The sequence below is a fragment of the Hyperoodon ampullatus genome (genome assembly GCF_949752795.1).
Source record: "Hyperoodon ampullatus genome assembly, chromosome: 14".
Lineage (NCBI taxonomy): Eukaryota > Metazoa > Chordata > Mammalia > Artiodactyla > Ziphiidae > Hyperoodon > Hyperoodon ampullatus.
In genome coordinates, this window is record NC_136927.1 from 80,030,931 (window position 1) to 80,056,810 (window position 25,880).

At 44.0% G+C, this 25,880-nt stretch overlaps 1 protein-coding gene across 1 annotated transcript in view; it reads left to right on the forward strand.

Moving 5' to 3' along the window:
• The window catches only part of TSHZ2 (teashirt zinc finger homeobox 2), a gene marked incomplete at its 3' end in the record, with an annotated part of 281,496 nt that extends 262,061 nt beyond the window's left edge, over nucleotides 1–19,435 (forward strand). The window contains exon 2 of the mRNA XM_079719983.1: nucleotides 16,374–19,435. Coding sequence (XP_079576109.1) covers nucleotides 16,374–19,435 — 3,062 coding nt within the window. The remainder of the gene's footprint in view (nucleotides 1–16,373) is intronic.
• Nucleotides 19,436–25,880: the final 6,445 nt, after the last annotated feature.

Genomic DNA, 25,880 nt, shown 5'->3' on the forward strand with positions numbered 1-25,880 from the left:
ACGGAGGTCTCAAAATCAGTGCTTCCAAGTGATTTAAGCAGAAGTTTTTGTGCGTTTGGAGCCCAGCTTAACTCTGAATCACACGCAGCTGAGTGATGGGTGAACTCTCCAAACCCAAGTAAGAAGAACCTTTCTCTCTGGGCTTGAATCCTTGACTGCCTACATCTGGACCACTGGCTTAAACCCAGTTTATTTGTGCAGATGATATTGAGCATACATATATGCGCGCGTGCGCGTGTGTGTGTCTGTGTTTGGGTTCCTTTTCTCTACATATGATAAATATAGCCAAGGAAAAGACAGTGCTCCCACAGCTGGAAAAGATGAGATCATTTGTAAGTGGCTTGTTAAAGCGCACATCATTTTCCTGATCAGTAGTAGCGAGCCTGCATCTTCAGAAGCTGATGCGATTTATCATGTTTTTATATATTTAGGGGCTTTTTGAAAATGCTGTTATTTACTCAACCGCCTGTGTATATAGACTATTTAAAGCAGATTTTTGATCCAGTAGACTGTACCAGCCCCATCTATCGTCTCAGTGAGCATGTGGGGACTCTTAAATATGCAGATCATTGACACAGTAGACTATGAGCGCTGAAAACATACTCTAGAAGGGTACATTCAAGTCACTGGGGGCTGATATGTTTCTACAAAGCATTTTCAAGGCAGATCCATACATAGAGCCAGGCTCTATGGAAAAATGTACATCTGGATGGAGGGGACTTTGGCTTTGGAGGGAAATTCTTGGTTTCTAGAAAGAGGATGCTCTTATTAGCATTGCTTTATGGTCTGCCCATGTGTCTGTGAACATTTAAACTACCCTCTACTGAATGCCAGGCAATGCCACCAAGAGTCTGAGCTTGCTTTATTCTACATGCAAAGAAACCATCCTGTTAGAGTTAGCAGGGATTCATTCTTTGATTCAAGGTATGTATTGAGCACCATCCATTAGACAGTGAGAGCTTTGTTTGCAAGCCACAAATGTTCTCTCTGGCTAACTCAAGTCAAAATAAGGAATTTGCTGGAAGACGTGTGGAGTAGCTTACTGAAGGGGGAGGAGCCAGTAGGCCTCTGAAGATCACGGGGACATAATCAGAGGGCCATCTCTTCTTGATGCTATTGTCAAGATGGATCCACTCCAGCCATTTTCCGTCCTTGAGTTGTGGGGTCAGAATTCAGATTCCATGGAACAAGAGTCTGACTGGCCAAGCTGGGGTCATATGCTCATATTAAACAAACACGAAATGCCAAAAAAAGGGAAAGAAAAGGGAGAAAAGAGAAAGTTCTCATGTTTTTGTTTTACCTCTCTGCTCTTTAAACAAAACATCAAATATTTAAACACATGTTATCTGGATCATTCTTGCTGGAGAATAGTCCAGATGCACTGGAGTTTCATTCAATTAATCCCCCGAAGACTAGAACCTGTGTCCTGCTGGCTTCTTCCCAATGTGCCTGGAAGAGAGCAGATTTATTCCCCCTGGACCTGACACTGTTATTCTTACATCAGTTCCAAATTGATCATATGCCTTAAAAAATAAAATCAGCTACGCTACCTACTTTAACATGAAGAGAGGAGATGATCTCAACTCTTTCTTTTTTAAATTTATTTAATTAATTTATTTTTGGCTGCGTTGGGTGTTCGTTGCTGCGCGCGGGCTTTCTCTAGTTGTGTCGACCAGCTTCTCATTGCGTTGGCTTCTCTTGTTGTGGAGCACGGGCTCTAGGCACACAGGCTTCAGTAGTTGTTGTGCGTGGGTTCAGTAGCTGTGGCTCACGGACCCTAGGGCGCAGGATCAGTAGTTGTGGCGCCCGGGCTTAGTTGCTCTGCGGCATATGAGATCTTCCTGGACCAGGGCTCGAACCCATGTCCCCTGCATTGGCAGGCAGATTCTCAAGCACTGCGCCACCAGGGAAGCCCCAATCTCAACTCTTAACTCACCTAAACTGCAGAAGCAGAGGGGATGATTGGCAAGGGCAGGGCACTCACACCAGTGGGAAATGGATGATGCTCTGAAAAAAGCCTCAAGAACTTTTGACGATAGTCACCTCGAGAATCATGCTTGGCCCTGAGTGTGCAGCAGCGAACAAGGCAAATAAGCTCCAGCATTCATGGGGCTCATGTTCAAACTGGGGAGAAAGATTTCTAATGCTAGGTCTTCCATTCTTGGCATTATTGCCTTTTAGGCCAGACCATTCTTTGCTGTGGGCACTGTCCTGTGCACTATAGGGTGTTCAGCAGCATCCCTGACTTCTACCCACTGGATGCCAGCAGCAACCCCACCTCCCCAGTTGTGACAACCAGAATGCTCCCAGACATTGCAAATACCCCCAGGGAACAAAATCACCCCAGCTGAGTCATCAAGAAATATGTTGGCTGTCCCTGGGGAGGAGTGGTAGGAGCCCACGTGTGTCTATAATTCAGTGTGTACTTGGAGGCTGGGACCCTCCTTAGGTAAACATTGTCTCTGCTGTTCTGTTTAAGCAAGATCCTATGTAAAGGGCTTCCCTGGTGGTGCAGTGGTTAAGAATCCGCCTGCCAATGCAGGGGACACGGGTTCTACCCCTGGTCTGGGAAGATCCCACATGCCGCGGAGCAACTAAGCCCGTGCACCACAACTACTGAGCCTGCGCTCTAGAGCCCGCGAACCACAACTACTGAACCCTCATGCCACAACTACTGAAGCCCGCGCTCCTAGAGCCCATGCTCCACGACAAGAGAAACCACCACAATGAGGAGCCCGCGCACCGCAACGAAGAGTACCCCCTCTCGCCGCAACTAGAGAAAGCCCGCGCGCAGCAACAAAGACCCAGCACAGCCTAAATAAATAAATAAATTAATTAATTTTTTAAAAAAAGATCCTATGTAAAGTCGTAGAATACAAAGCTGTCAAGGAGAGAGAAGGGCATTTCCAGAGTCCTTACTGAGTGCCAAGAACTGCCGGTGCTGGGCATGTGAAAATAAACACCAATAGCCTCCTTGCTTTTAAAGAGCTTACCATCTGGGAGGTGAGATCCAGAATCACACTTTGGTTTGTCCAGTAGTAGATGTGGGTAAAGTCCTATGGATCACAGAGAAAGGGAGACTCTATTCTGGGGTCTTGGAGAAGGTCTCAGGAAGGAAGTGACACATAAAGTGGGCTCAGAATTTGAAATAGCCAATGTGGAAGTTGCAATGGATTAGGTGCTTGACTATGAACATCAGTCCCAAATTTTACAGAATTGACCTTATCATCATGGATAATTAATGGACAGAACAGGAAAAGGAGATTGCCTTATACTTTGTCCAACAGACAAAAAAGAAATTATAATATTTTCCCAGCCTAATTGTTAGAAGCTAAAGAGTATACCCACCGAGGAACAAAACAATGTTTATCATGCATAATGTTAGTACACAGCAAGGCTAACCTGCACATATTGATTAAAATGTATCTAACTTGTAAAGTAACAGCTACGGCAAAACTATGAAATGTACATAGACTAATAGATGTATCCTGAAGCTCTCAGTTGTAAGTAACCCACCCCAGACTATCTTAAGCAGTAAAGGGAATTATTTGTTCGTGAAATTTCAAAGTGCAAAGATAGTCAAGCTTCAGGTGGAATTTGATCAAGGTGAGGACTTTGATTTGTTGCAGTTTTCTTGGCTTTGCACTCTTGTGTATGTTAGCTGAGTCTTCAGGCTGCCTTCCCTTACCTTTTCAGCATTGCCCAAGAATTAGCCAACCTCATTTTTTTTTAATCCTTGCATATAGTGCTGTTTTTTTTTAACATCTTTATTGGAGTATAATTGCTTTACAATGGTGTGTTGGTTTCTGCTTTATAACAAAGTGAATCAGTTATACATACACATATGTTCCCATATCTCCTCCCTCTTGTGTCTCCCTCCCTCTCCCCTCCCTGTCCCACCCCCCTAGGTGGTCACAAACCACCGAGCCAACCTCATTTTTAAATGTTTATAAGTAACAAAAAATTAACAAGACCTGGAAAGGCAACCAATGCCCTCCTTGAAACGCTGTCTTTAGGTACAACGGCTAATTCCCTTTATTATCTCCTAATAGACAGTCAAAGGTGTTAGAGGCTGCATACAAGAAGATTCTTTTCTAATAATTTGACCCAGGCCTAATCATCCTCCTCCAGGTCAGAAAGCTCTGGTTCTTTTTCTTGTTATGTCCCTAGGAAAAGACAAATGATCTTTTACACCAAAAAGCAAACTAACTAACCAATTAGCTGAACAAAAAGCTGCCTTTTTGGTTGTTGTTAAGGAAAAATATGCATATATTATTATTTTTTAGGAGAATTCAGCTTTCATGAAAGTGGTTTGGGAGCTGACAGAAAACTAACATCAGAAGACTTTAAAAGCAGAGGAAAATACATAAAACAGAAGAAAAAAAAAAGGTCAGAAAGAATATCAAGGACAAGACAGTGGATGTATCATGAGCCACATATCTGTGCTCCCCTTTGGAGAACATTAGATCCCCAGATACTGTTGTCCTCAGCCACTGTCCTCTCCTGTGAGAATGACCAGTTCAGCACCATTGTGGGGATGGGGAGAATGCTGACATAGTGACCTCAAGACTTGTCCCGTTTACCCATCCCCTTTGTAGGTAGGGGAGAGAAAAGTTGACAAGCCCTGAAAAGACCAGCCCTAACTTTAAATCAAAGGGTCAGAAAACCCTGGAGAATTTTCCATCAGATTTTTCAAACTATCAATTCAAAAAGATCGAAGACCTCTGTATCTCCCAGAATCTGGGCCATTTCCAAGAACTGATTCATCCAACTGTCCAGTGCGGGTTTGGCCTCAGATCAGACTTGCTGTTTTAGATAAGTTGTCTCCTGTAAAAGCTAACCTAGTTAATTAAGAACTGAAATAGGTCAGGCTTTATTTGACAGAATTACCAGAGTTATTTAGAAATGCTAATTCTTTTCATCATTAACTTTTTGTTTGTTTGTTTCTTGTAATATAAAAATACTCATTCTGATAAGGGGATTTAAATGAATCCAGAAGGAATTGGTTGAGAATAATGCTAGGAGCCCAGTGGATTTTTTTTTTTCCCAGCCAACACTTGAAAGAGTAAATTCTAAACATCCCGAGAAATCCAGCTTCAAAATGTGGCTCTTCATGACGACGTCTTTGTTCTTGTAATACTAATAAGAAGGAACCTACATCAAGTGCTTATTATTGCCAGGCGTTCTGAGTTCTTCCCAGTTATCTCAATTCTCACAGTCATCTTTGAGGGAGGTACTACTGTTATCTCCAATTTATAGATGAAGACATGGAGACCCACAGAGGCTGGGAGTTTGCTCCAGATGACAATGTAAGACGTGGCAGAGGTGGGATTTGCACCCGGGCAGCCTTGCTCCAGACCTCATGTTCTTCAGTTCCATGTTGTAACACCTGTGAGCGTGCTGTGCGTGCTTTCTTTTTTTTTTTTTTTTTTTTTTTTGCGGTACGCGGGCCTCTCACTGTTGTGGCCTCTCCCGTTGCGGAGCACAGGCTCCGGACGCACAGGCTCAGCAGCCATGGCTCACAGGCCCAGCTGCTCCACGGCATGTGGGATCCTCCCGGACCAGGGCACGAACCCGTGTCCCCTGCATCAGCAGGCGGACTCTCAACCACTGCGCCACCAGGGAAGCCTTGTGCGTGCTTTCTTCTCTAGTTCTCCCCTAACAATACCAAGTGCTCCCCGTAGAGCCCCCGCTTCACTGACAACTAGAGAGAGGATGAGTTGTCGCCAACCCCCAGTGCTGCCACTGACCTTGGCTTTGCAGCCCTTCTCAGCTATTGACATCTGAGACGGAATATTTCTTTGTCGTGAGGGCTGTCCTGTGGTCGGGGGGGAGGGTTGAGAGGTACCCCTGGCCTCTCCACCCCCCGTCGCCAGTGGCACCTTGTCTCCAGTCATAACAAGCTAAGGTGTCTCCAGACATTGTCCAAATGCACAAACGTGCTCCGGGTTGAGAACCACTGGGTTGGAGTGTGACAGTGATCCAGTGGGCTCCTGGGGCCACGTGTTCTTCTGTAGAAACCAGCTGATAAACTCGTTCACCTTGAAGTGCAAAGGTGAGATAAGAGAATAAGTCTTTATATTTTTACAGGGGATGAGTTCTTGATTTGCCTCATGTCAGATGAACAAAAGTCAAATCGGAGCATTTGAGGCAGGGAGAAGCAGCCTGGAAACCCTGCTCAACTCCTAGGAATGGGGGGAAGTTCTATACACCGTGGTCCTCATAACCAGACTGGTCACAGTGATCATACTGGCAGAGAATGCAACAGGAAGAGGAAGAATTGGAAGGTCCAGTATCTGAGCCATTAACCATAGAATTGAAGAATACCAGGGCGAGGAAATCCTTGTCTGACTGAGTCATTGCTCATAAGACGTGAAAGGTCTTTCCACCTTGGACTCCTGTGATTCTAGAGATAGCAGACTTTTCACCAGAAAAGCAAAGGCCAGTTCGCTTTCTGACAGTGCCAATTTGCTTCTCTGAAGGAACAGTGAGCTTTCTTCTCTCTCTCTTTCTTTCTTAATGGGAAGTGGTCACAGCCATGAACTTAGCAAAAGAAGCAGGTTAAAATTTGTCCGTTCTTGGCTAATGCAGTTAGACGTTTTCGAGAAAAGGCAATGAGAAGTGGTCATTATCCATTATCTGCATGAAATATTTCAGAGAAAGAAGCAGCATTTGCCAAAAAAAGAAAAGATGTTTGACTTCAAGCCAGGCAAGAGGGAAACAAGATCACCTTCTAGCTCTGTGGGATGGCTGTGCTAATGCTGTTATTTCAAGTAAAATGGGAATATACATCTGAAAAAATACAGATGGTGCATCGGCTTCATATACTTTCTGAAGGTCGTTCTGGACAATGATTCACTGTCCCTTTTCTTGGCAAAAAACCCCACAAAAACCCTCCAAACTTTATAGTCTTAGAAAGAACTATAGGCATGTGGGTGTGTTTATATAGCCCTATGTGGGGGAAAATGTATAGAAAATCAGTATGTACATTTTGCTGAAAATAGCTGCTACCACTTGAAAAGTCAAAGCCTAGAACTCTTATTTTGATAGGAAAGTCTCAGTTCTACTGTGTAGTTTCTTTGTCCCTGTTTCATTTCACTTTATCCCCTGCTCCTGATTTATGCTCTCTTGGTGTGAGGATAATATAAGGATAATGATTTCTAAACTGGAACTACCAGAAATCCTACGAAGTGGCCCCCTCCTCACCCTTCTCCATGAATATTTGCTCACTCTGCTTTTTAAAATTGTCACTAGGACATTTCCCAATAATAACACACGCCAGACTGAAATTCTATGTAGTTGAATATAAAGCATTTTTTCTAGGAGACCTTCTGCTTTGACCATTAGTCATCTCTCTCATTGCAAAGCCCAAGGCCTCCAACAAAGACCTGTTTTCTGGAATGGTGGGTTGTTTGATTTCTTGAAGATTGCAGACATTATCATTATGGGTAATAACCTAATAACTTGCCAGATGATGTTTGCACATCACTTCTACGGAAGTTCCCAGCACACATACCACTGGCTCCTTGTATGAATGATTTAATATGAAATAACAAACCCCAAATTGGATAAAACTCTCTTCTTATGCATGACACTTACAAATCTGGTTCATATCGAATGCAAATATCATCAAAAGCGGTTGGCTTGGAACAGGATTTAGGGATAACAAAGAATGCCAAAGCCAACTGATTTCAGCCGTCTGCGGGTTCAGATTGGCGGTCAGGACGTGCAGTGCTTGTAAAGAGCCTGCAACAGGACTGAGAGTCAGGAGGTTACAGCCCTGGTGTGTCACGTACTTCATCACATTTGATATTCCCAACTATCCTATGAAGGAAATGCTATTAGTATTCTTACTTTATGGATGAGAAAACTGAGCCTCTGAAAGTTTCAGCAACTTTCCTGCGATCACATGTAAACAGAAACTGGCAGATTTGAACTGAGGCCTGCCTGATCCCTGGCCCTATCTCTTCAGTAACTGATCAGTCATTGAATCAGTGACTTTTTTTTTTTTTAATTTTTTAATTTTTTTTTTGCGGTACACGGGCCTCTCACTGTTGTGGCCTCTCCCGCTGCGGAGCACAGGCTCCGGATGCGCAGGCTCAGTGGCCATGGCACGGGCCCAGCCGCTCCGCGGCATGTGGGATCTTCCCGGACCGGGGCACGAACCCATGTCCCATGCATCGGCAGGCGGACTCTCAACCACTGCGCCACCAGGGAAGCCCCAGTGACTTTTATTTTTCTCTTGCTCGGCGTTTCCCAGTATAGCTGGAAGCAATTATCTAAGCCACAGGTATTTCATCTGTTGGTGCCTGGAGAGGAGAGGGGCTGGAACTCTTAAAGTTGTGCTCTCTTCCCAAAGCTGGTACCCACATACATGTAGGAACATAGGCAGAGAGGAGTAGCTTACCAAGTCTCTTGCTCCTAATTAAGAGTTTTGCCATTTCAGCAGGGCATCTCAAACTTTCTTGAGCCTATGAACCCCCCCGGGGATCTTGTTAAATGATTCCTATTCGATAGGCCTTGGATGGAGCTGAGAGTCTGCATTTCTAACAAGTTCCCAAGTGCTGTTGCCGCTGATCCAAGGACCATCCTTTGAGTAGCAAGGGTTTATGATACACTTTCTCTTCCATTTCCTCCTTTGTCCTAACAGAACCCTGTGAGGTAGGTAGGCTTAGGATGGTCACTCCTATCTGGGATTGACAGATGAGAATCAAGGTCAAAGAGGTGGTATGAGAAAGCCACAGAAAAGCATGCCAGATCTTCAAACTCTGCCTCCACTGATTCCTTTGGTTTAGAGCTTGCAAATGGATGGATCCCAGACATATTTGGTCTCTTCTACATGGTTTGGCCAAACAAAGCTTCTGGCAACCCTAGCCCCCATGACTGTTCCTTGAGTAGCAGCTGTACTCTTTCAATGTGGCATGGACTTTCCAGCTATCCGCAGCTCCTCTGTGTCTATCCAGCTGGATGCCAGCACTACTTAGGAACTCAGGATTTTTTTCTTCCCATCTGTCCTGCTTTGCCATTTAAGTTACCTGCATTCCTCCCATAATGCATGACCTTATCATGCATGACCTTTTCCTCCCTAATCCCAGTGTCCGACTTCTCTCTGTAACTCAGGTCTCTACTCTCCTGGGCCTTTGGGGAGCCACTGTGATGGAAGTCCCAGGGAAACTCTACTAAAGTATGTGGCATGTGATAGCTGCAGAATAAATATTTCTTTTTTTTTTTTTTTTTTTTTTTTTTTTTTTGCGGTACGCGGGCCTCTCACTGTTGTGGCCTCTCCCGTTGCGGAGCACAGGCTCTGGATGCGCAGGCTCAGCAGCCATGGCTCACGGGCCCAGCCGCTCCGCGGCATATGGGATCCTCCCGGACCGGGGCACGAACCCGTATCCCCTGCATCGGCAGGCGGACTCTCAACCACTGCGCCACCAGGGAGGCCCAGAATAAATATTTCTTGATTAAATGAATAAACAGATGAACTGCAAAAGGATGACCCAGTATCCACTTTCCCTGATTTAAACTAACTTAGTCCTTTTTTGCTGATGACCAAGATGTGGAGAAAGTCACAGAGCATGGTTAGGAAACAGCTTTACAGTCCAAAGAGCTGTGAGGATAGCCCAAGAAAGTGCCTACAACAAGAATATATTAAGTAAATGGACTTTTTTTTCATGCGGACCGCACCCAATATGTATCCATCGTACATATAAAACATTCCAATTTACTGAACGTCTGCAGGAAATAATAAAAGGGATGTTGTTTTGATGACCTTCAGAAAGCTTTCCATCCATCTCTAGAGAGCACTTCTGGGCCCAGGAGAAGCCTCATGTCATTAAACCACTCCATCTTCAACATTCCTTTAAACAAAGAATTCTATGTGTTTGGTTCTGACATTCAGATAGAGGAAGGAACCAGCCCTTCTCTCTTGAGCTGTGTGTACAAGTCACGCTTATGTTAGTGACTTTTGTGTGGTGTGGCAGGAATAAAAATCTATATGAAAATTGAATTGAAAATGTCTCTTTTTAGAAATGTGCTTGAGCTTAGATTTCTCCAGACGGCAGGAAGGCTGAGCCTTAGCTCATGGTACCTGGATTCTCTGTAAAGTCAGGTCTGTGCTCAGGAAGGGAGCCGGGGATCCCACAGCCCCATAGCCTACCACCTCCTGGAGCACAAAGCAGACAGAGCCCCTCAACACAGCCCTGCGAGGGGCCCTTGCTCTGGGCCCAGTCACCACTGAAAGGCAGCTCAGCCTCCTTGAACAAGAAATCCTCTATCTCTCTCCTCAGCCTGCCAACAAAAGTGCCAATTAGTGCCAATAATAATATACATATTAACAGATTTCTAGACCACAGTCACCAAAACACTAGAGACTCATGACAGGAAGACCTTCCTCCGTGTCATCATTTTATCGTACCTACTGGGTACACGGTGAGAAATTCTTGCGATCCCCTCATTTACGTCTGCCCTGCACACTGTGGAATCTTCATGTGATTTTAAACTGTCATTTAGTGGGGTAGATTGGCGAAAACGATCCTGTCACCACCGGATATGTTTTTAAATGAGGTCTTGATTGAATTCTGGTTTCCTTTTTAAAAATCAACCTTCTTGAGTTTTATATTCTTCTCGGGTTATGACTCTTCCACCTCTGCTGCCACTTGAAAAACTGTCAGTGCTTTTACTGTAAACACTCTACTGTGGATTTTCAAGGCAACTACAAACATGGATGCTTAGCAAAAATCTGATATTTACATCATGCCACCCATGAATTATTTTGCACAATTTCATTTAAACCATTCTGACCACAGGTTTTTGGAACAATTGAGGTGGTAATTTTTTAAATTGTTTCCGTTTTCTTTTAACCTTTGATTTAAGAGGAAATTTCTAAAGTTTGAGGATTTCAGCATTTATTTAAAGTTTCAACATTTACCCATATAATGATAGGGTAAAAAGTTTGCAGCATATATAGTATATTTTTCTAATGACATTTCTCCTTTTTAAAATCAAGCATTTGGGATAAGACCACCCTAATATTAATATTTGTGTAATATACATCATGGAACAGCTAATGAGCTTTATCCATGACAAAATTCATCCACACTTTCAAAGTAGCGTGAATCTTTTTTGAATCAGAATCTGCTCACATTGAGTGTATTTCCTGATGCTTTGCAGTCTTGGTGCTTATTTGCAGCCTTCATACTTAAAAAGTTTAAATCCACAGCTCAGGTATTTCTGACAACAAGAATGTTGGTGGCTGGGTTGCTCTGAAAAGATGATCTGTGGGGTTGTTCTGTTTTTATCATTGAGAAAAGTGGATCAGGATGGTTGTAATTCACATCTGATCTAGATCAGGGTTGGGGTGGGGAGATATACCCATCACAGGCTCCGACTGCACTGTTGCAACTGGACTAATCCCCTTTCGTTGTATGATCTATTTGTTCACTCACTCAGATAACTTGTGGACATCTTTCTGTGCCGGGATGCTATCTGAGTGCTGGGAGAAGCAAGGTCTCTGCCTTCAAGGGGACAGACCTTTTACCTTTACATTTAGTGGGAGGACACAATCAATCAATAAACACACAAGATGATTTCAGAGTATGGTCAGTGCCATAGTGCTTTCAGTAAGTAGGTTGATGTGATCTAGAGTTACACTGAGAAGGGACAACTGGTCAGAAAGGGGCCATTTGAGCTGAATTCTAAAGCATGAAAAGGAACCAACTTCCAAAGAGGAAGAGCCTTCCAAGCAGAGAAATCTGCAGTTGCAAAGAACCACAGTCCAGGAAAGGATTGGCAGACGCAAGAAGGAACCAGTAGGTTGTTGTACCATGGGTGTGGAGGGTAAGGCGAGAGTACTGGGCGATAAAGCAAAACGGCAAAAGCCAAGTCCTGCCAGCTCTTAAAGACCAGGCGTGGGCTTCCCTGGTGGCGCAGTGGTTGGGAGTCCGCCTGCCGATGCAGGGGACACGGGTTCGTGCCCCGGTCTGGGAAGGTCCCGCGTGCCGCGCAGCGGCTGGGCCCGTGAGCCATGGCTGCTGGGCCTGCGCGTCCGGAGCCTGTGCTCTGCAGCGGGAGAGGCCACAGCGGTGAGAGGCCCGCGTACCACAAAAAAAAAAAAAAAAAAAAAAGACCAGGCGAAGGGTTTGAATTTTATTATAATTTATTTCTATTTGTGCAGCAGAAAGACACTGCTGGAGTTAAAACAGTGAGTCGCCAACTAACATCTTTCATAAAGAATATTCTAGCAGTTAGTTCTCTGGAAAACAGACTAGAGGAAGTGGAAGCAGGAAGCCCGTTTAGTCACGTGAGTGAACAGCAATGGCGACACAGAGCAGTGGCCGTGGAGCAGAAGAGAGATGGGCTCTTGACCGTAGAACTTTTAGACATGGAACTGAGTTGGCCCATGAATTACCTGTCCTGGGAGTGGAGAAGCTTCATGTGGCCACAGTCAGGCGGTGGTAAGGGATGAACTTAGACATTTAGGTTGGACAGGGAGATGTTTGCCACCATGAAGTTTGATCTTCAACCCAAAGTCAACAAAGCGGTTCTGCAGAGGACACTCCCTTCTCCTAGTGCCTCGGTGCAATTGTGATCATTTTCTTTTGCTAAATAAGTATTCATAGGAATAAACTTGCCACTCAGCCACTTCACCAAGATTTACACATGATGCAATCTTATTGAACAAATCATCAGTAGAGAGAGAGACAGATACTCATTATACACACAGATCACCCATATTCTGGCTGTCTTCCCTCTCTCTCCCCTCAGCTGCTGGTGGCAAACAAAACCACTTAAGTGAACAGTTTTAAATGTATAATATTAAAATGTGTTTTTTAAAACTCCTTGGAACCTCCAGCCATTGTTAAAATACACTCACTCTGATGGATGCTTTGGCATTTTTTTTATGAGGCTTTTCAATGCGTTACTTTATCGGGTGCATGAGATTTAGTCTGTTCTGCAGAAGAAAACAGACAAAAAGGGTCTCTCAGCACGAGTTACTCTTCTGTAAAGGTTATAGTAAACATGTCAATGCCTAATTAAGCAGAAAATTTTATCTGTATTGTGGGGGAGGCATTTGCTGTCTTCGACTTTTCTTCTGGGGAATCCATTTAGAAGGACAAAGTAGATTGTGAAGTTGAGCTGGTCCGGAAAGCTCAGCTTCCAAATGTCAGCATTAAAAAAGAACGCTTCTTTTCTCCTTGTGTGAAAATGACTATATTGGCTGGGCAGATTGTCTGTGGGGTATGTGTGTGTGTGTGTGTGTGTGTGTGTGCGCCTGCATATGCAAGCATGCGTGTATGTTTCATCAACACACATACAAGGTAACATGAATTATTTCCCAACTGCCTACTAAGTATCAGGCCCTGTGCTAGGCACTGAAAATAGTGAGATGAATAAAACCTGGCAACATGTTAACCAACCGTAATGAGCAAAAGCCTTCTTTTCTCCCCCTAGATTTCTTCACCTGCTTTGTGTGTAGGTGTATGTGTTCTTTGTTTCAGGGATCATATCACCCATAGGTGTGGTGACTATATAGCTTAGCCTGGAACAGTCCTGGCTAATATGTATCATCCCAGTGTATGAGTAATAAAGCCCTTTTAATTCTCAAAAGTAACCCTGTTTTTAATTGGTAAAATTTGCCTGATTCTTTTGGAGTATTTTGCTTGGCTCTGTAACAAGTCATTTATTAATTTTGTTAATAGACCTTTTCCTTCATCTTAATGGTATGACTATTTCTACAAACATACAAACTAGTCCAGGAAAAAGAAAACACGATGAGGATGGGGTCAGGGTGGGGTGTGATCTAATTCAGTTATTCTAAGCTAGGGTTTTCTTGCAAGTAGTGACCACTTATTAACGACTGTTTGCCTAGATTGAGAAGCTTCTTTTTCTTCAAATCTATTTATGGTACTAGAGACCAGCACCCCCAGTTTAATGAAAAATCCACTTGTCAACCTGCTAGGAAAGCAAAAACACAACACCAATAACAACAACAAAAAAATGGAACACAACCACAAAACCACTGGCAAGGCTGAGTTTTTACATTTCATTTTGTTTTACACTATCACGCCCTTAAAATTGTGGGCTCTCCTCCACAGTATTCCTACAGTTCTCCCCTCTGAGGTGGTTATATATTTGGTGACATTTCAAAGAAACCCCATGGCTTGACCTTTAACCTTTGGGTCTCTGCAAAGTTTTCTTATTTATTAGATTGGTACTAAAAAGAGAGTGGAACCTAGGGGTTAAGACCATGGATTCTCTCATCACACAGGCTGGGTTCAGGCCTGACCCTGCAATGCTAACTATGTGGCCTTGGGAAAAATTTCTCAAACTCAGAGCCTCAGTTTCTGCATCTGTGAAATGAAAATAATAATAGTTTCTACTTCGTGTGGATATTAGATAAAATGAAAGAATGTATTTGCAATAGTTAGCACAGGTCCTAAGAGATAATAATTAATAAATATTCTTCATCTTCAGTGTGGTATATATACACATATGTGCAGATATAAATATATATATATATATATACACACACATACATATATAATGGAATACTACTCAGCCACAAAAAAAGAATGAAATATTGCCATTTGCAGCAACATGGGTGGACTGAGAGATTATCGTACTAAATGAAGTAAGTCAAACAGAGAAAGACAAATATTATAGGGTATCATTTATATGTGGAATCTGAAAAGCAATACAAATGAACTTATTTACAAAACAGAAACAGACTCACAGACATAGAAAACAAATTTATGGTTACCAAAGAGGAGGCAGGGGAGGGATAAATTAGGGGTATGGGATTAACAGATACACACTACTGTATATAAAATAGGTAACCAACAAGGATTTACTGCATAGCACAGGGAACTATATTCAATATCTTATAATAACCTATAATGGAAAAGATGTATATATAAATATGTGTATAACAGAATCACTTTGCTGTACACCAGAAACTAACACATTATTGTAAATCAGCTACAGTTCAAGTTTTACAAAACCCTAATTTTGGAAAATAAATAAGTAAATAAAAATCTGAAAAAAATATTCTTCATTTTCAGTCTTTGAAGCCCTTGGAGTTCCTGACTGCAGGTGACTTACTCCTAATAATTCCCCTTCTCCCTCTCTGCCTGCCTCTCAGGAGAGACCTCCAATGCTTGATCACCCCTTTTTCAAGTATGATACCTGGTGAATGGAAGTAACAGCATTGTCCTAGGGTTTCTCCCAAGTACCCACCTGCACTGAGAGGGGAGATAGGACGTCATAAGGAAAATACTGCATTGAGATCATGCAGCCCTTACACATCTAAGACCAAATCTCCCTTGCTTTGGTACTTCTTTGGTTGCATTTTATCCACGTGGCTCTGAAAAGGGCAGGTGAAGAAAATGAGCACATGAGCATAAATAGTCACATTCCTCATCTCCATTGATGGGTATTTGCCCATTAATTCCCTTTGTACCTGCTTTCTCATGCCTTCATTTTCCCTATGCAATTACTGGTCCTAAATCCTTTCAGAGAAGGGAAAGCATGCATCCCCAATAGCATTTTGCATCTACAAATCAAATGTATAATTGGCATCTCATGACGGGTACCCACAAATCATAGTGCATTTGAAATTACAGGCACAAGATCGAGAGGGCATTTTCAGCCTTTTCTGAAAAGGTCTTCATAAACCTGTTTGAGAATAATAGGATAGTTCCCAAATCTCCCATTCCAACACCATTTGCTATTATTTTAAAATCATTATATTTGCTGAGCTTACATAATTTTTCAGCTATCAATGGAAGATTTTATTTGATACTCCATAATCTCTCTTCCTGCTGTGAGACTCTCTACAAATAAAAATGTTATGACAAAAAGGACCCTTGCTATCAAAAATGTAATGGCTATGCATCCAAATTACTTCTGAGCACTCAAAAATGAGTGTATGCCAACAGGGCCAAGTGTCTTGGTAAACCTTACCATGAGGATGCCAAGGGTCAAGTCTTAGTTTTCTTATGAGCCAATGTCCTTCTTGTAGAGCTATGTCTGTAACAGGATCTGAATTTCAGTCCAGCTTTCCTGAAAGTCATACACGTGAATTTAGCGACTGTCCCATTATAGGAGTATTAGAGTGATATTCCTTAAACATGAAAATTATTAACTTGGAATTCTAGGCACTTATAAAGAATTATGACTCCTACCAATTTTTTTAAAAAGGCATTAGATGGCACAAAAGACATCATTTGGCTTTTTCCTGTATCCATTGCTTGCAGTTCATAAAAGTGTCGATTAAATTGTTAGTTCCATATGGGAAGCACTTTGTCTAAGTGGGGAAATTGGGATGGGATATGTCACCTGCTACTGTTATCTCATCTCTTCTTCTTCTCTTGCAGGCTACGCCCAGGAAGAACAGCTGAAGGAAGAGGAGGAAATAAAAGAAGAGGAGGAAGAGGAAGACAGTGGTTCAGTAGCTCAGCTTCAGGGCAGCAATGACCCAGGGACAGACGAGGAGCTAGAAACGGGCCCCGAGCAGAAAGGCTGCTTCAGCTACCAGAACTCTCCAGGAAGTCACCTGTCCAATCAGGACGCTGAGAATGAGTCCTTGCTGAGTGATGCCAGTGACCAGGTGTCAGACATCAAGAGTGTGTGTGGCCGAGATGCCTTGGACAAGAAAGCGAGCGCGCACCCCAAGCTTCCAAACGAAGCCCACAGTTGCATGGATAAAATGACCGCCGTCTACGCCAACATCTTGTCTGATTCCTACTGGTCGGGCCTGGGTCTTGGCTTCAAACTGTCCAACAGCGAGAGGCGGAATTGTGACCCCCGAAATGGCAGCAACAAGACTGATTTCGATTGGCACCAAGACGCTCTGTCCAAAAGCCTACAGCAGAACTTGCCTTCCAGATCCGTGTCGAAGCCCAGCCTGTTCAGCTCGGTCCAGCTGTACCGGCAGAGCAGTAAGATGTGCGGGACCGTTTTCACTGGGGCCAGCAGGTTCCGGTGCCGGCAGTGCAGTGCCGCCTATGACACCCTGGTCGAGTTGACTGTGCACATGAACGAAACGGGCCACTATCAAGATGACAACCGCAAAAAGGACAAGCTCAGACCCACAAGCTATTCAAAGCCCCGGAAAAGGGCTTTCCAGGATATGGACAAGGAGGATGCTCAAAAGGTCCTGAAGTGTATGTTTTGTGGCGACTCCTTCGATTCCCTCCAAGATTTGAGCGTCCACATGATCAAAACAAAACATTACCAAAAAGTGCCTTTGAAGGAACCAGTACCGACCATTTCATCGAAAATGGTCACTCCGGCGAAGAAACGCATCTTTGACATCAATCGGCCATGTTCCCCCGATTCGACCACAGGATCGTTTGCAGATTCGTTTCCTTCTCAGAAGAACGCCAACTTACAGCTGTCCTCCAACAATCGCTACGGCTACCAAAATGGCGCCAGCTACACCTGGCAGTTTGAGGCCTGCAAGTCCCAGATCTTGAAGTGCATGGAGTGTGGGAGCTCCCACGATACTTTGCAGCAGCTCACCACCCACATGATGGTCACCGGTCACTTTCTCAAGGTCACCAGCTCTGCCTCCAAGAAAGGGAAGCAGCTGGTGCTAGACCCGCTCGCCATGGAGAAGATGCAGTCATTGTCGGATGCCCCAAACAGTGATTCTCTGGCTCCCAAGCCATCGAGTAACTCAGCTTCTGACTGCACAGCTTCTACAACTGAGTTAAAGAGAGAGGGTAAAAAAGAAAAACCAGAGCAGATCAACAAGGATGAGAAAGTCATGAAAAGCGAGGACTGTGAAGACCCTCTACAAAAACCTTTAGACCCTACGATAAAATACCAGTATCTAAGGGAGGAGGATTTGGAAGACGGCTCAAAGGGTGGAGGGGACATTTTGAAGTCACTGGAAAATACTGTCACCACCGCCATCAACAAAGCCCAAAATGGGGCTCCCAGCTGGAGCGCGTACCCCAGCATCCATGCCGCCTACCAGCTGTCAGAGGGCACCAAGTCTTCTTTGCCGATGGGCTCCCAGGTACTGCAGATTCGACCCAACCTCACCAACAAGCTAAGGCCAATTGCACCCAAGTGGAAAGTGATGCCGCTGGTTTCTGTGCCCACAAGCCTGACCCCATACACACAAGTTAAGAAGGAACCCGAAGACAAAGATGAAGTGAAGGAGTGTGGGAAAGAGAGTCCCCGTGAAGAGGCATCCTCCTTCAGCCACAGCGAGGGGGATTCTTTCTCCAAATGTGAGCCCCCTTCAGAATCCAAAAAGGCTGAGCCTTGTCCCCGGAAGGAGGAGGACAAGCGGATGAAAGAAGGTGGTGAGAAAGAGAAACCCCAGCCCTTGGAGCCAGCATCTTCTCTCAGCAACGGCTGTGCCCTCGCCAACCATGCTTCGGCCCTGCCGTGCATCAACCCGCTCAGTGCCCTGCAGTCTGTCCTGAACAATCACCTGGGCAAAGCTACGGAACCCTTGCGCTCTCCTTCCTGCTCCAGCCCAAGCTCAAGCACAATGTCGATGTTTCATAAGTCAAATCTCAGTGTCGTGGACAAGCCGGTTTTGAGTCCTGTCTCCACAAGGCCGGCCAGCGTGTCCAGACGCTACCTGTTTGAGAACAACGATCAGCCAATCGACCTGACCAAGTCCAAAAGCAAGAAGGCTGAGTCCTCGCAAGCACAATCCTGTACGTCCCCACCCCAGAAGCACGCTCTGTCTGATATCGCTGACATGGTCAAAGTCCTCCCCAAAGCCACCACCCCAAAGCCTGCTGCTTCCTCCAGGGTCCCTCCCGTGAAGCTGGAGATGGATGTCAGGCGCTTTGAGGATGTGTCCAGCGAAGTCTCAACCTTGCATAAAAGAAAAGGCCGGCAGTCCAACTGGAACCCTCAGCATCTTCTGATCCTGCAGGCTCAGTTTGCCTCCAGCCTCTTCCAGACATCGGAGGGCAAATACCTGCTGTCCGATCTGGGCCCACAAGAGCGAATGCAGATCTCGAAGTTTACGGGGCTCTCGATGACCACCATCAGCCACTGGCTCGCCAACGTCAAGTACCAACTTAGGAAAACGGGCGGGACCAAATTTCTGAAAAACATGGACAAAGGACAGCCTGTCTTCTATTGCAGCGACTGTGTCTCCCAGTTCAGAACCCCTTCTACCTACATCAGCCACTTAGAATCTCACCTAGGTTTCCAAATGAAGGACATGACCCGCGTGGCCGTGGAACAACAAAGCAAAGTGGAGCGAGAGATCTCCCGGGTATCGTCGGCTCAGAGGTCACCGGAAACCATAGCTGGCGAAGAGGACACAGACTCTAAATTCAAGTGTAAGTTGTGCTGTCGGACATTTGTGAGCAAACACGCAGTAAAACTCCACCTAAGCAAAACGCACAGCAAGTCACCCGAACACCATTCACAGTTTGTAACAGACGTGGATGAAGAATAGCTCTGCAGGTATGGGTTTGCTCCCACGTGGTCGTGACAGTCACTTTGTGGGGAGCTTCTAGAAGGGAGATGGGTCTATTTAGAGGCAGCTGACATCTCCCTATACCAAGAGCACGGTAGCCTGCTGGAATAGCACGCATTTTTATGGAAGACTAGAACATGATGTTTAAGCCCTAGCCATTCTCTCAATCTCTCCAGTTCAGCATTGGGAAATAGAATAAAATGGGTTCAGAGAGATGGAGCTCAGAGGTTACTGCTTCTTGATACCCAAGGCCCTCTTAGTTACCCAAGGCCCAACTTTCAAGGTCCAGCCAAGGCTACACCTCATTTTAGTTGATAAGTACTGACTGTCCCATTTCACCACCTCACCTTCCGAGAGTAACGCAAATGACTTACAAGGTGATGAAAATTCTTCTTAAGAAGTGAGCAAGTGAATAAAGATTGTAGGGTTCCTGGGGGCAGCCACTACACAGAGATTTCTTAATCAACTCATGAAGAGTTTAAAGCTGGCTTTATTATGATTACTAGTGATTAATGCTTTTTGCAGCTTCCTTGCAGCAATTGCTCCCTTCCACTCCCTCCCCTTTATTTCCTGTCCATTAGGTCTCCTGTGAAAGGGCATATGCCCTGTAGTTGGATGGGAGGAAAATACTCTTCTCTGCAGAACACTGAGATGAAAAGAGAGGAAGCTTATTTTCCTCCCTCGTCTTTTGGTTGTCCTGAAGCTAAAGCTAATATCAGAGTCCACCTTTAGCAAAGGTAGATGCAATGCATGGCTTTGAGATGGTATTTTATATAAAGACGCAAATGACGTTCTGCACACTCATTGCCAAGGCACGTGGGGTCCCACAGCTTGAGATAATTTGCATCACGTATCATCAAAATTCCATGCCTGGCAGAGTCACCATTGCCCAGACTACCTATGTCACCTTCAGGAAAGAGGACGGACGCCAAGGTCAAGTACCTTGGCAGACTAGTCCCCCCAGCCATTTTCAAACGTTGAGCATAAGCAAGGCTGAACTTCTTTTCACTGCCCTTTATGTATTTTCTCTACCTCCTTTTCTCTCCCCTCCAGCATGATACCCCCACGTGCTAGGGACCATCAGATGTTCAGGTTGGGGTGTTAGGCCACACCCCATAATGGGACCCAACCTGACTTAAACCTTTGGTCCTTGCCAGCCCAGTTTATGTCATGCTAGGTTATAGATTAGCTCTTTTGGTTAAGATATGAGATACGAACAGCTCATACTAGCATACACTTGACCCTTAAACAACTTGGGGGTGAGGGGTGCCAACCCTCTGTGCAGTGGAAAATCCGTGTGTAACTTATAGTAGGCCCTCCCTACGGTGTAGCCTGCCTATCCCTGCTTCCTCTGTATCCGAGCTTCCACACACGCAGATTCAACCAGCCCTGAGCTATGTAGTATTTACGCTTGAAAAAAATCCATGTATAAGTGGACTCAGGCAGCTCCAACCCATGTTGTTCAAGGATCAACTGTATAAGCCCTTGCCACCTCCTCCTGTCAGAGCACTTGTTAAATAGGAGACTTTCGGATCAAGCCACCAGGCCAGGAGCACTAGCAGAGTTCCAGGTGGGGACGGCTATGTATATGAGGCGGCTTTGGGCTCACTTCACATCACATAGGGAGGGTCACTGAATGCAAGGATGGTCAGAATGAAATGAAGGGTTAAAAACTGGGGCTGTTGCCTCAGTGAGAAGATCTAAGAGCTTCTGACAAAGGGGGAACTCATCCTATCACTCTAATGGCTAATGGCTCTCTGGGCCCAAATGAAGGCTTTTGTTTTGTTTGCATGTTTTTATCATGATAATTAAAGTGTATTACTGGCAGATTCCTCTCTTGCTTTCCAAGCATGATTTGTTCAGCTCATACTATTGAAAGAAAAGCTGAAATGCATCTATTGAATCTAAATGTGAGCTTGGGTCTCCAGGACACCTATTTATTTGCTATATAACATTTTAATTTTTATGTAACTTACTATTATGCTTTCCTGGTCCTTCAAAAAAGAGAAAAATAGATGGATATACACAGAACACACAGAGATAAATGCTTCCAATCCTGTAGTGGTAGGTCCAAGCCATGGTGAAAAGGACAAATAGGCAGTGTTTATCTGTGCTGCAGTGAAGACCGATTTTCCACAGTTTAGGTTTGTAATCATTTTTTAAAAATTAATATCACAGCCAAAACATTGCAGTATGTAAATGGAGGGAGGGAAAGAAAGCCTCAGTCAAAATCTGAAATGCACAAACCTGTTCTAGAGAAGCAAAGAAAAACCAATAATTTGGAAAAACTGACACAAAGGTACTTACAAGTCTATTAAATACATAGATAAGATAGCTCTTTTCTCATCCCTCTGCATTTGTACAGAATAAACATTTCTGATTTGGACCTTCAAAGCACCATATTACAAAGTTATCCTTATATGAAAATGAAGCCCCGTCAATGCCGTGATTCTGAGAGAGGACAGCAGAAAAACAGGCTTGAGTGTTTGGAACTCATTCAAAGTGTATGTGTTGTGTGCATACAAAAAATGATGCAGGTGCTCGGTGTTTGTGTTGGTACTAAAGATCTCCCGTTATCTGCCTGAATGGCTCCCACGTCTGCACAAAGGTGGCTTTCTGATGCCCGTCACCTAGAAAAGAATTCCTCCACCCTACGGGTCCACTTTTAGAACAATAGGTGTGCAAAACCTTGCCCACGGCTTCGAATTATGCATGTATGTTTTCAAATGATCACAAAATGAGATCCCTGTTATCTGGAACTCTGGTTTTAGTTGGTGTGCATGATAGCACAAATTGTGCAAGATGACATGTTGTCTCAGTAAGGATGGTCAAGATTTTATGGAAAATTTGGGGGGGGGAGCTTTACCATACCTGTGTTCTGTGCAAGATGAGAATTTTGACCTGATTTTTCTTTCTTTTCTTAGATATGTCTTAAATTCTCTGCCAAATATTAAATGCAACTTTTCATTAAAAATTAATTAGAAAATGTTCAATGTGCATCCCTAATTTAGGATATAAGTAATCTAAAACAATTTCAATAGATATTTGTATATACCTTTGAAAACCACATGCACTTGAATAACAGAAATTAAACAAAGAACAAATCAATGAGTCTAGAATGCATAAGGACCTGAAATTATAGTCATTACCGTGTAACGTAGTGTACAAGAGTGTACAAGTTTAGCAGCACAACTAGCCTTGAAATTGATGGAAGGAATGAATCTAAAACCCATGTTCAGTGTGAACAGCATGTAGGTTCCCAGATAAAATACAGGATGTCCAGGTAAATTAGAATTTCAGGTAAATGACAAATAAGTTTTTAGAATAAGCATGTCCCCAATATTGCATGGGCCATATTTATACTAAAAAAAAAGTGTTCATTGTTTATCTGAGATTCAAATTGAACTGGGCATTCTGTATTTTTATTTGCTAAATCTGGCAACCCTAACAGCATGGGTTATATGGCAGCCTGGGAAGAACAAAATGAGCTGGACCAACTAATGTCTATTAGAGGCATCACCCTTGCCTTCATCCAGCAAATAATATTCTTTCTTGCCTTCCTTTCTTTTTTCCCCCTCCCTCCTTCCCTTCCTCCCTCCCTCCTTCCCTCCTTCCTTCCTGTCTTCTCTCCTCTCTTTCATCTTTCAACAAATATTGGCTGTGATTTTACTGTGCACCGGACTCTATTAGCAAAGGCTCTGTGATGGAGAATGAACAGTCGTGCTGATTATACTAGCCAAATGTGCCAGGGCTGCAGCAAGCACATCACTGACATTATTTCACTTGATACTCACAAACAGCCCTATGAAGTAGGGTTGATTCAGCCACGTTACAGGGGAGGAACTGGAAGCAGAGAGATTCTGCATGAATTTCTCAAACTCCCACCATCTCTGAGCCTCACTCATTCAGTATCACCCGTCTAGGAAGACAACACACCATGCCAAGCACTGTGCTAATCCCAGGGAATAAGCCAGTGACCAGGACAAGAGTCTGCCTTGGAGGCTCGTGGGAGGCACAGAGACGGGCAGCTCTGGGGTAAACGCCGAAAGGAGCACACAGGAGGGCATCTGGCCAGTCCTGGGGGAAGCCGAGGAGGGGAACGGTGGTACCAGGGGCAGTGTGATGTCAGGGCTGCCGAGTCCTGCAGGCCTGGGTTCAAACCCTAACTCACCCACTGTCTCTTAGATATGCCCCACTTCTGTGTCTATAAAACATGGACATAATTCTCCCCTCACAGAAAAGTTGTGAGAATTAAGTAAATGTACGAAATTCTTTTCCGTGAAACCTGGCTCATAGGAGGTTCACGAGAAGAGTTAGTTCTAGGCAGTGCCTACGGGCCCATACCGTGTTCTTCAGCTTCACCAAAAGTGTATAGAACTCACAGAGTGTTCCCAGGTTGAGCTATTTAATACTAGGCAGGTGCCCCAAGGAAACCTTGACCTACCATTTAATTACAAATGATAGCAATGACAGCAAAACTACCACCTCTTGGCCTCTTTCTATGAGTCGGGCACGGGTATTCAGATCATCCTGATTTTGCAAAAAGCTTAAGGGCCTCCGTGATTTGTCTAAGAGCACACAGTGAGCATAGAGGTGGGATTCGAACCCAGGACTGCCCAACGCTCATCAAGTTTCTTCTGCTTCTTGGCTTCTCCTCCGTCTTGCCTGATGGTTTCCAGGTGCTACTCGCGGCCAGGAATACATCCAACAGCTCAGAAAAAAAGCCTATAAAATGTGGTGTAAGGATGGAGAGATGATAAGGGCTCTCCTTGGCCTCTGGGAGGCTCCAGCTGCAAATCAAATACCACAACTCAGGGGCCTGGGACTGACCTGGGAGAAGAAGCAACACATCCTCACTCTCTTCATTGTAATTTCCTTGTTCAGTCAGGTGATCATACAATTACCATAGAGCGTCTCACCAAGAAATGACCCAAATTCCAGGGAAAATAGATGTGTGAGAATTTTTTAATCCTCATCCAGACTCTAATTTGGGGGAAGCAAAATGAGAATTTGGAAACAGGGCATTTGACCATGAGACCGCGGCATTTCTAATGCAGCAAGAAACAAACGCGTCACCTCTTTTCACGTTTTCATGTCACCCGAGCGATCTGGCTTAACCCCTCTTTTGCATCAATGCATCTCCGTCTCCGCTGCGCTTTCCCCCCTCATTTGGACTTCTGAATGCTCAAATCCTGACGGGTATAATTTGGTGCTTTAATATAGAGTAACACTATTTTTCATTTACTCCAATCTGCCATCAGTATCATCTTTTCATTTAACCAGATGCAATTCTTTTTTCTTTCGCTAAATTGAAAATCCATGAGCGACAGGGAGTGCAATGTTTTAATTAGCTCATATTTTTTATATGGATTTATGTCTTTAAAATACATTTGTGTAATTCTTCAGCGAAATTAAAAATGTCTTTCTGCAAAAGTGAGGAGAGGAAAATAAAGAGCTAAATTGTGTCATTAGCTTAGGTAGATACAGACGGAGAGCAGGATCTAGTTGGGAGACACACACCAATCACAGGGCCTCTGCCTGGGCGGAATTTGAACTTGCCCTTCATTGAAAGAAGTCTTTCTCTGTAAAGATTTTTCGAAAATGGCTTGAGGTTGGTTTTTTATTAGGCCCCTAGTAAGTAAACAAGCAGTTACCTTCACCAAACTAATTTGAAACTGAACCTGCCGCCAAACAAAACAGGAAAAAAAAAAAAAAAAACAGAAGTCATCATGATAAACAGTTTTCTCCTGCATTTCTCTCTTTGTCTTTTTTTTTAACGATCAAGTTTAAAGCGTTCCACGGTGTTTTTTTCCTACTTTATAGGAGACAAGTGACATTCCATGGTAAATGAGAGAAAAAGCCATGCAGAACTGAAATCTTTCTAATGCATTGACACCAACTTGCCCTCTATTGTTGGAAATGAGCAGGCGCTCATGATTGTTCATCAAACAGCTCCTAATGCAGTTAAAGCATTCAGCTATAATTTCTCCTTGCATTTATAATTACTGTCATAGACTGCACACCTCGGTGAGCAGATTAAAGCTATAAACTATTTAGCCGTGGCTCTAAGACGAGGAACTTGATTTGTCTGGCAGGAGTTATTTGTTAGGGAGCTTGACACTTCACATAAAAATGACTCAACTTGATGAAGAACAATGCAGTTTTAGCAATGCGGAGATTTTAAATCAGTCACGACGCCACGCCCTGCAAGAATCGCAGGGCAGTTTGTTAAATGATATGTAGGCCACGGAGATAACGGAATGCATAAAGGGTACCAAAATAGAAGAGGGTTTGGTGTGCTGTTCTTTCTTTCCTGGCTCTTCCTCTGAAAGAACAGGAGTTTGTTGAAAATCACTGCATGTCATGTTCTCCTATTAAATCCAGTGTCAATGTTACACCAGGCTCACCTGGCAGGAAAAAAGGA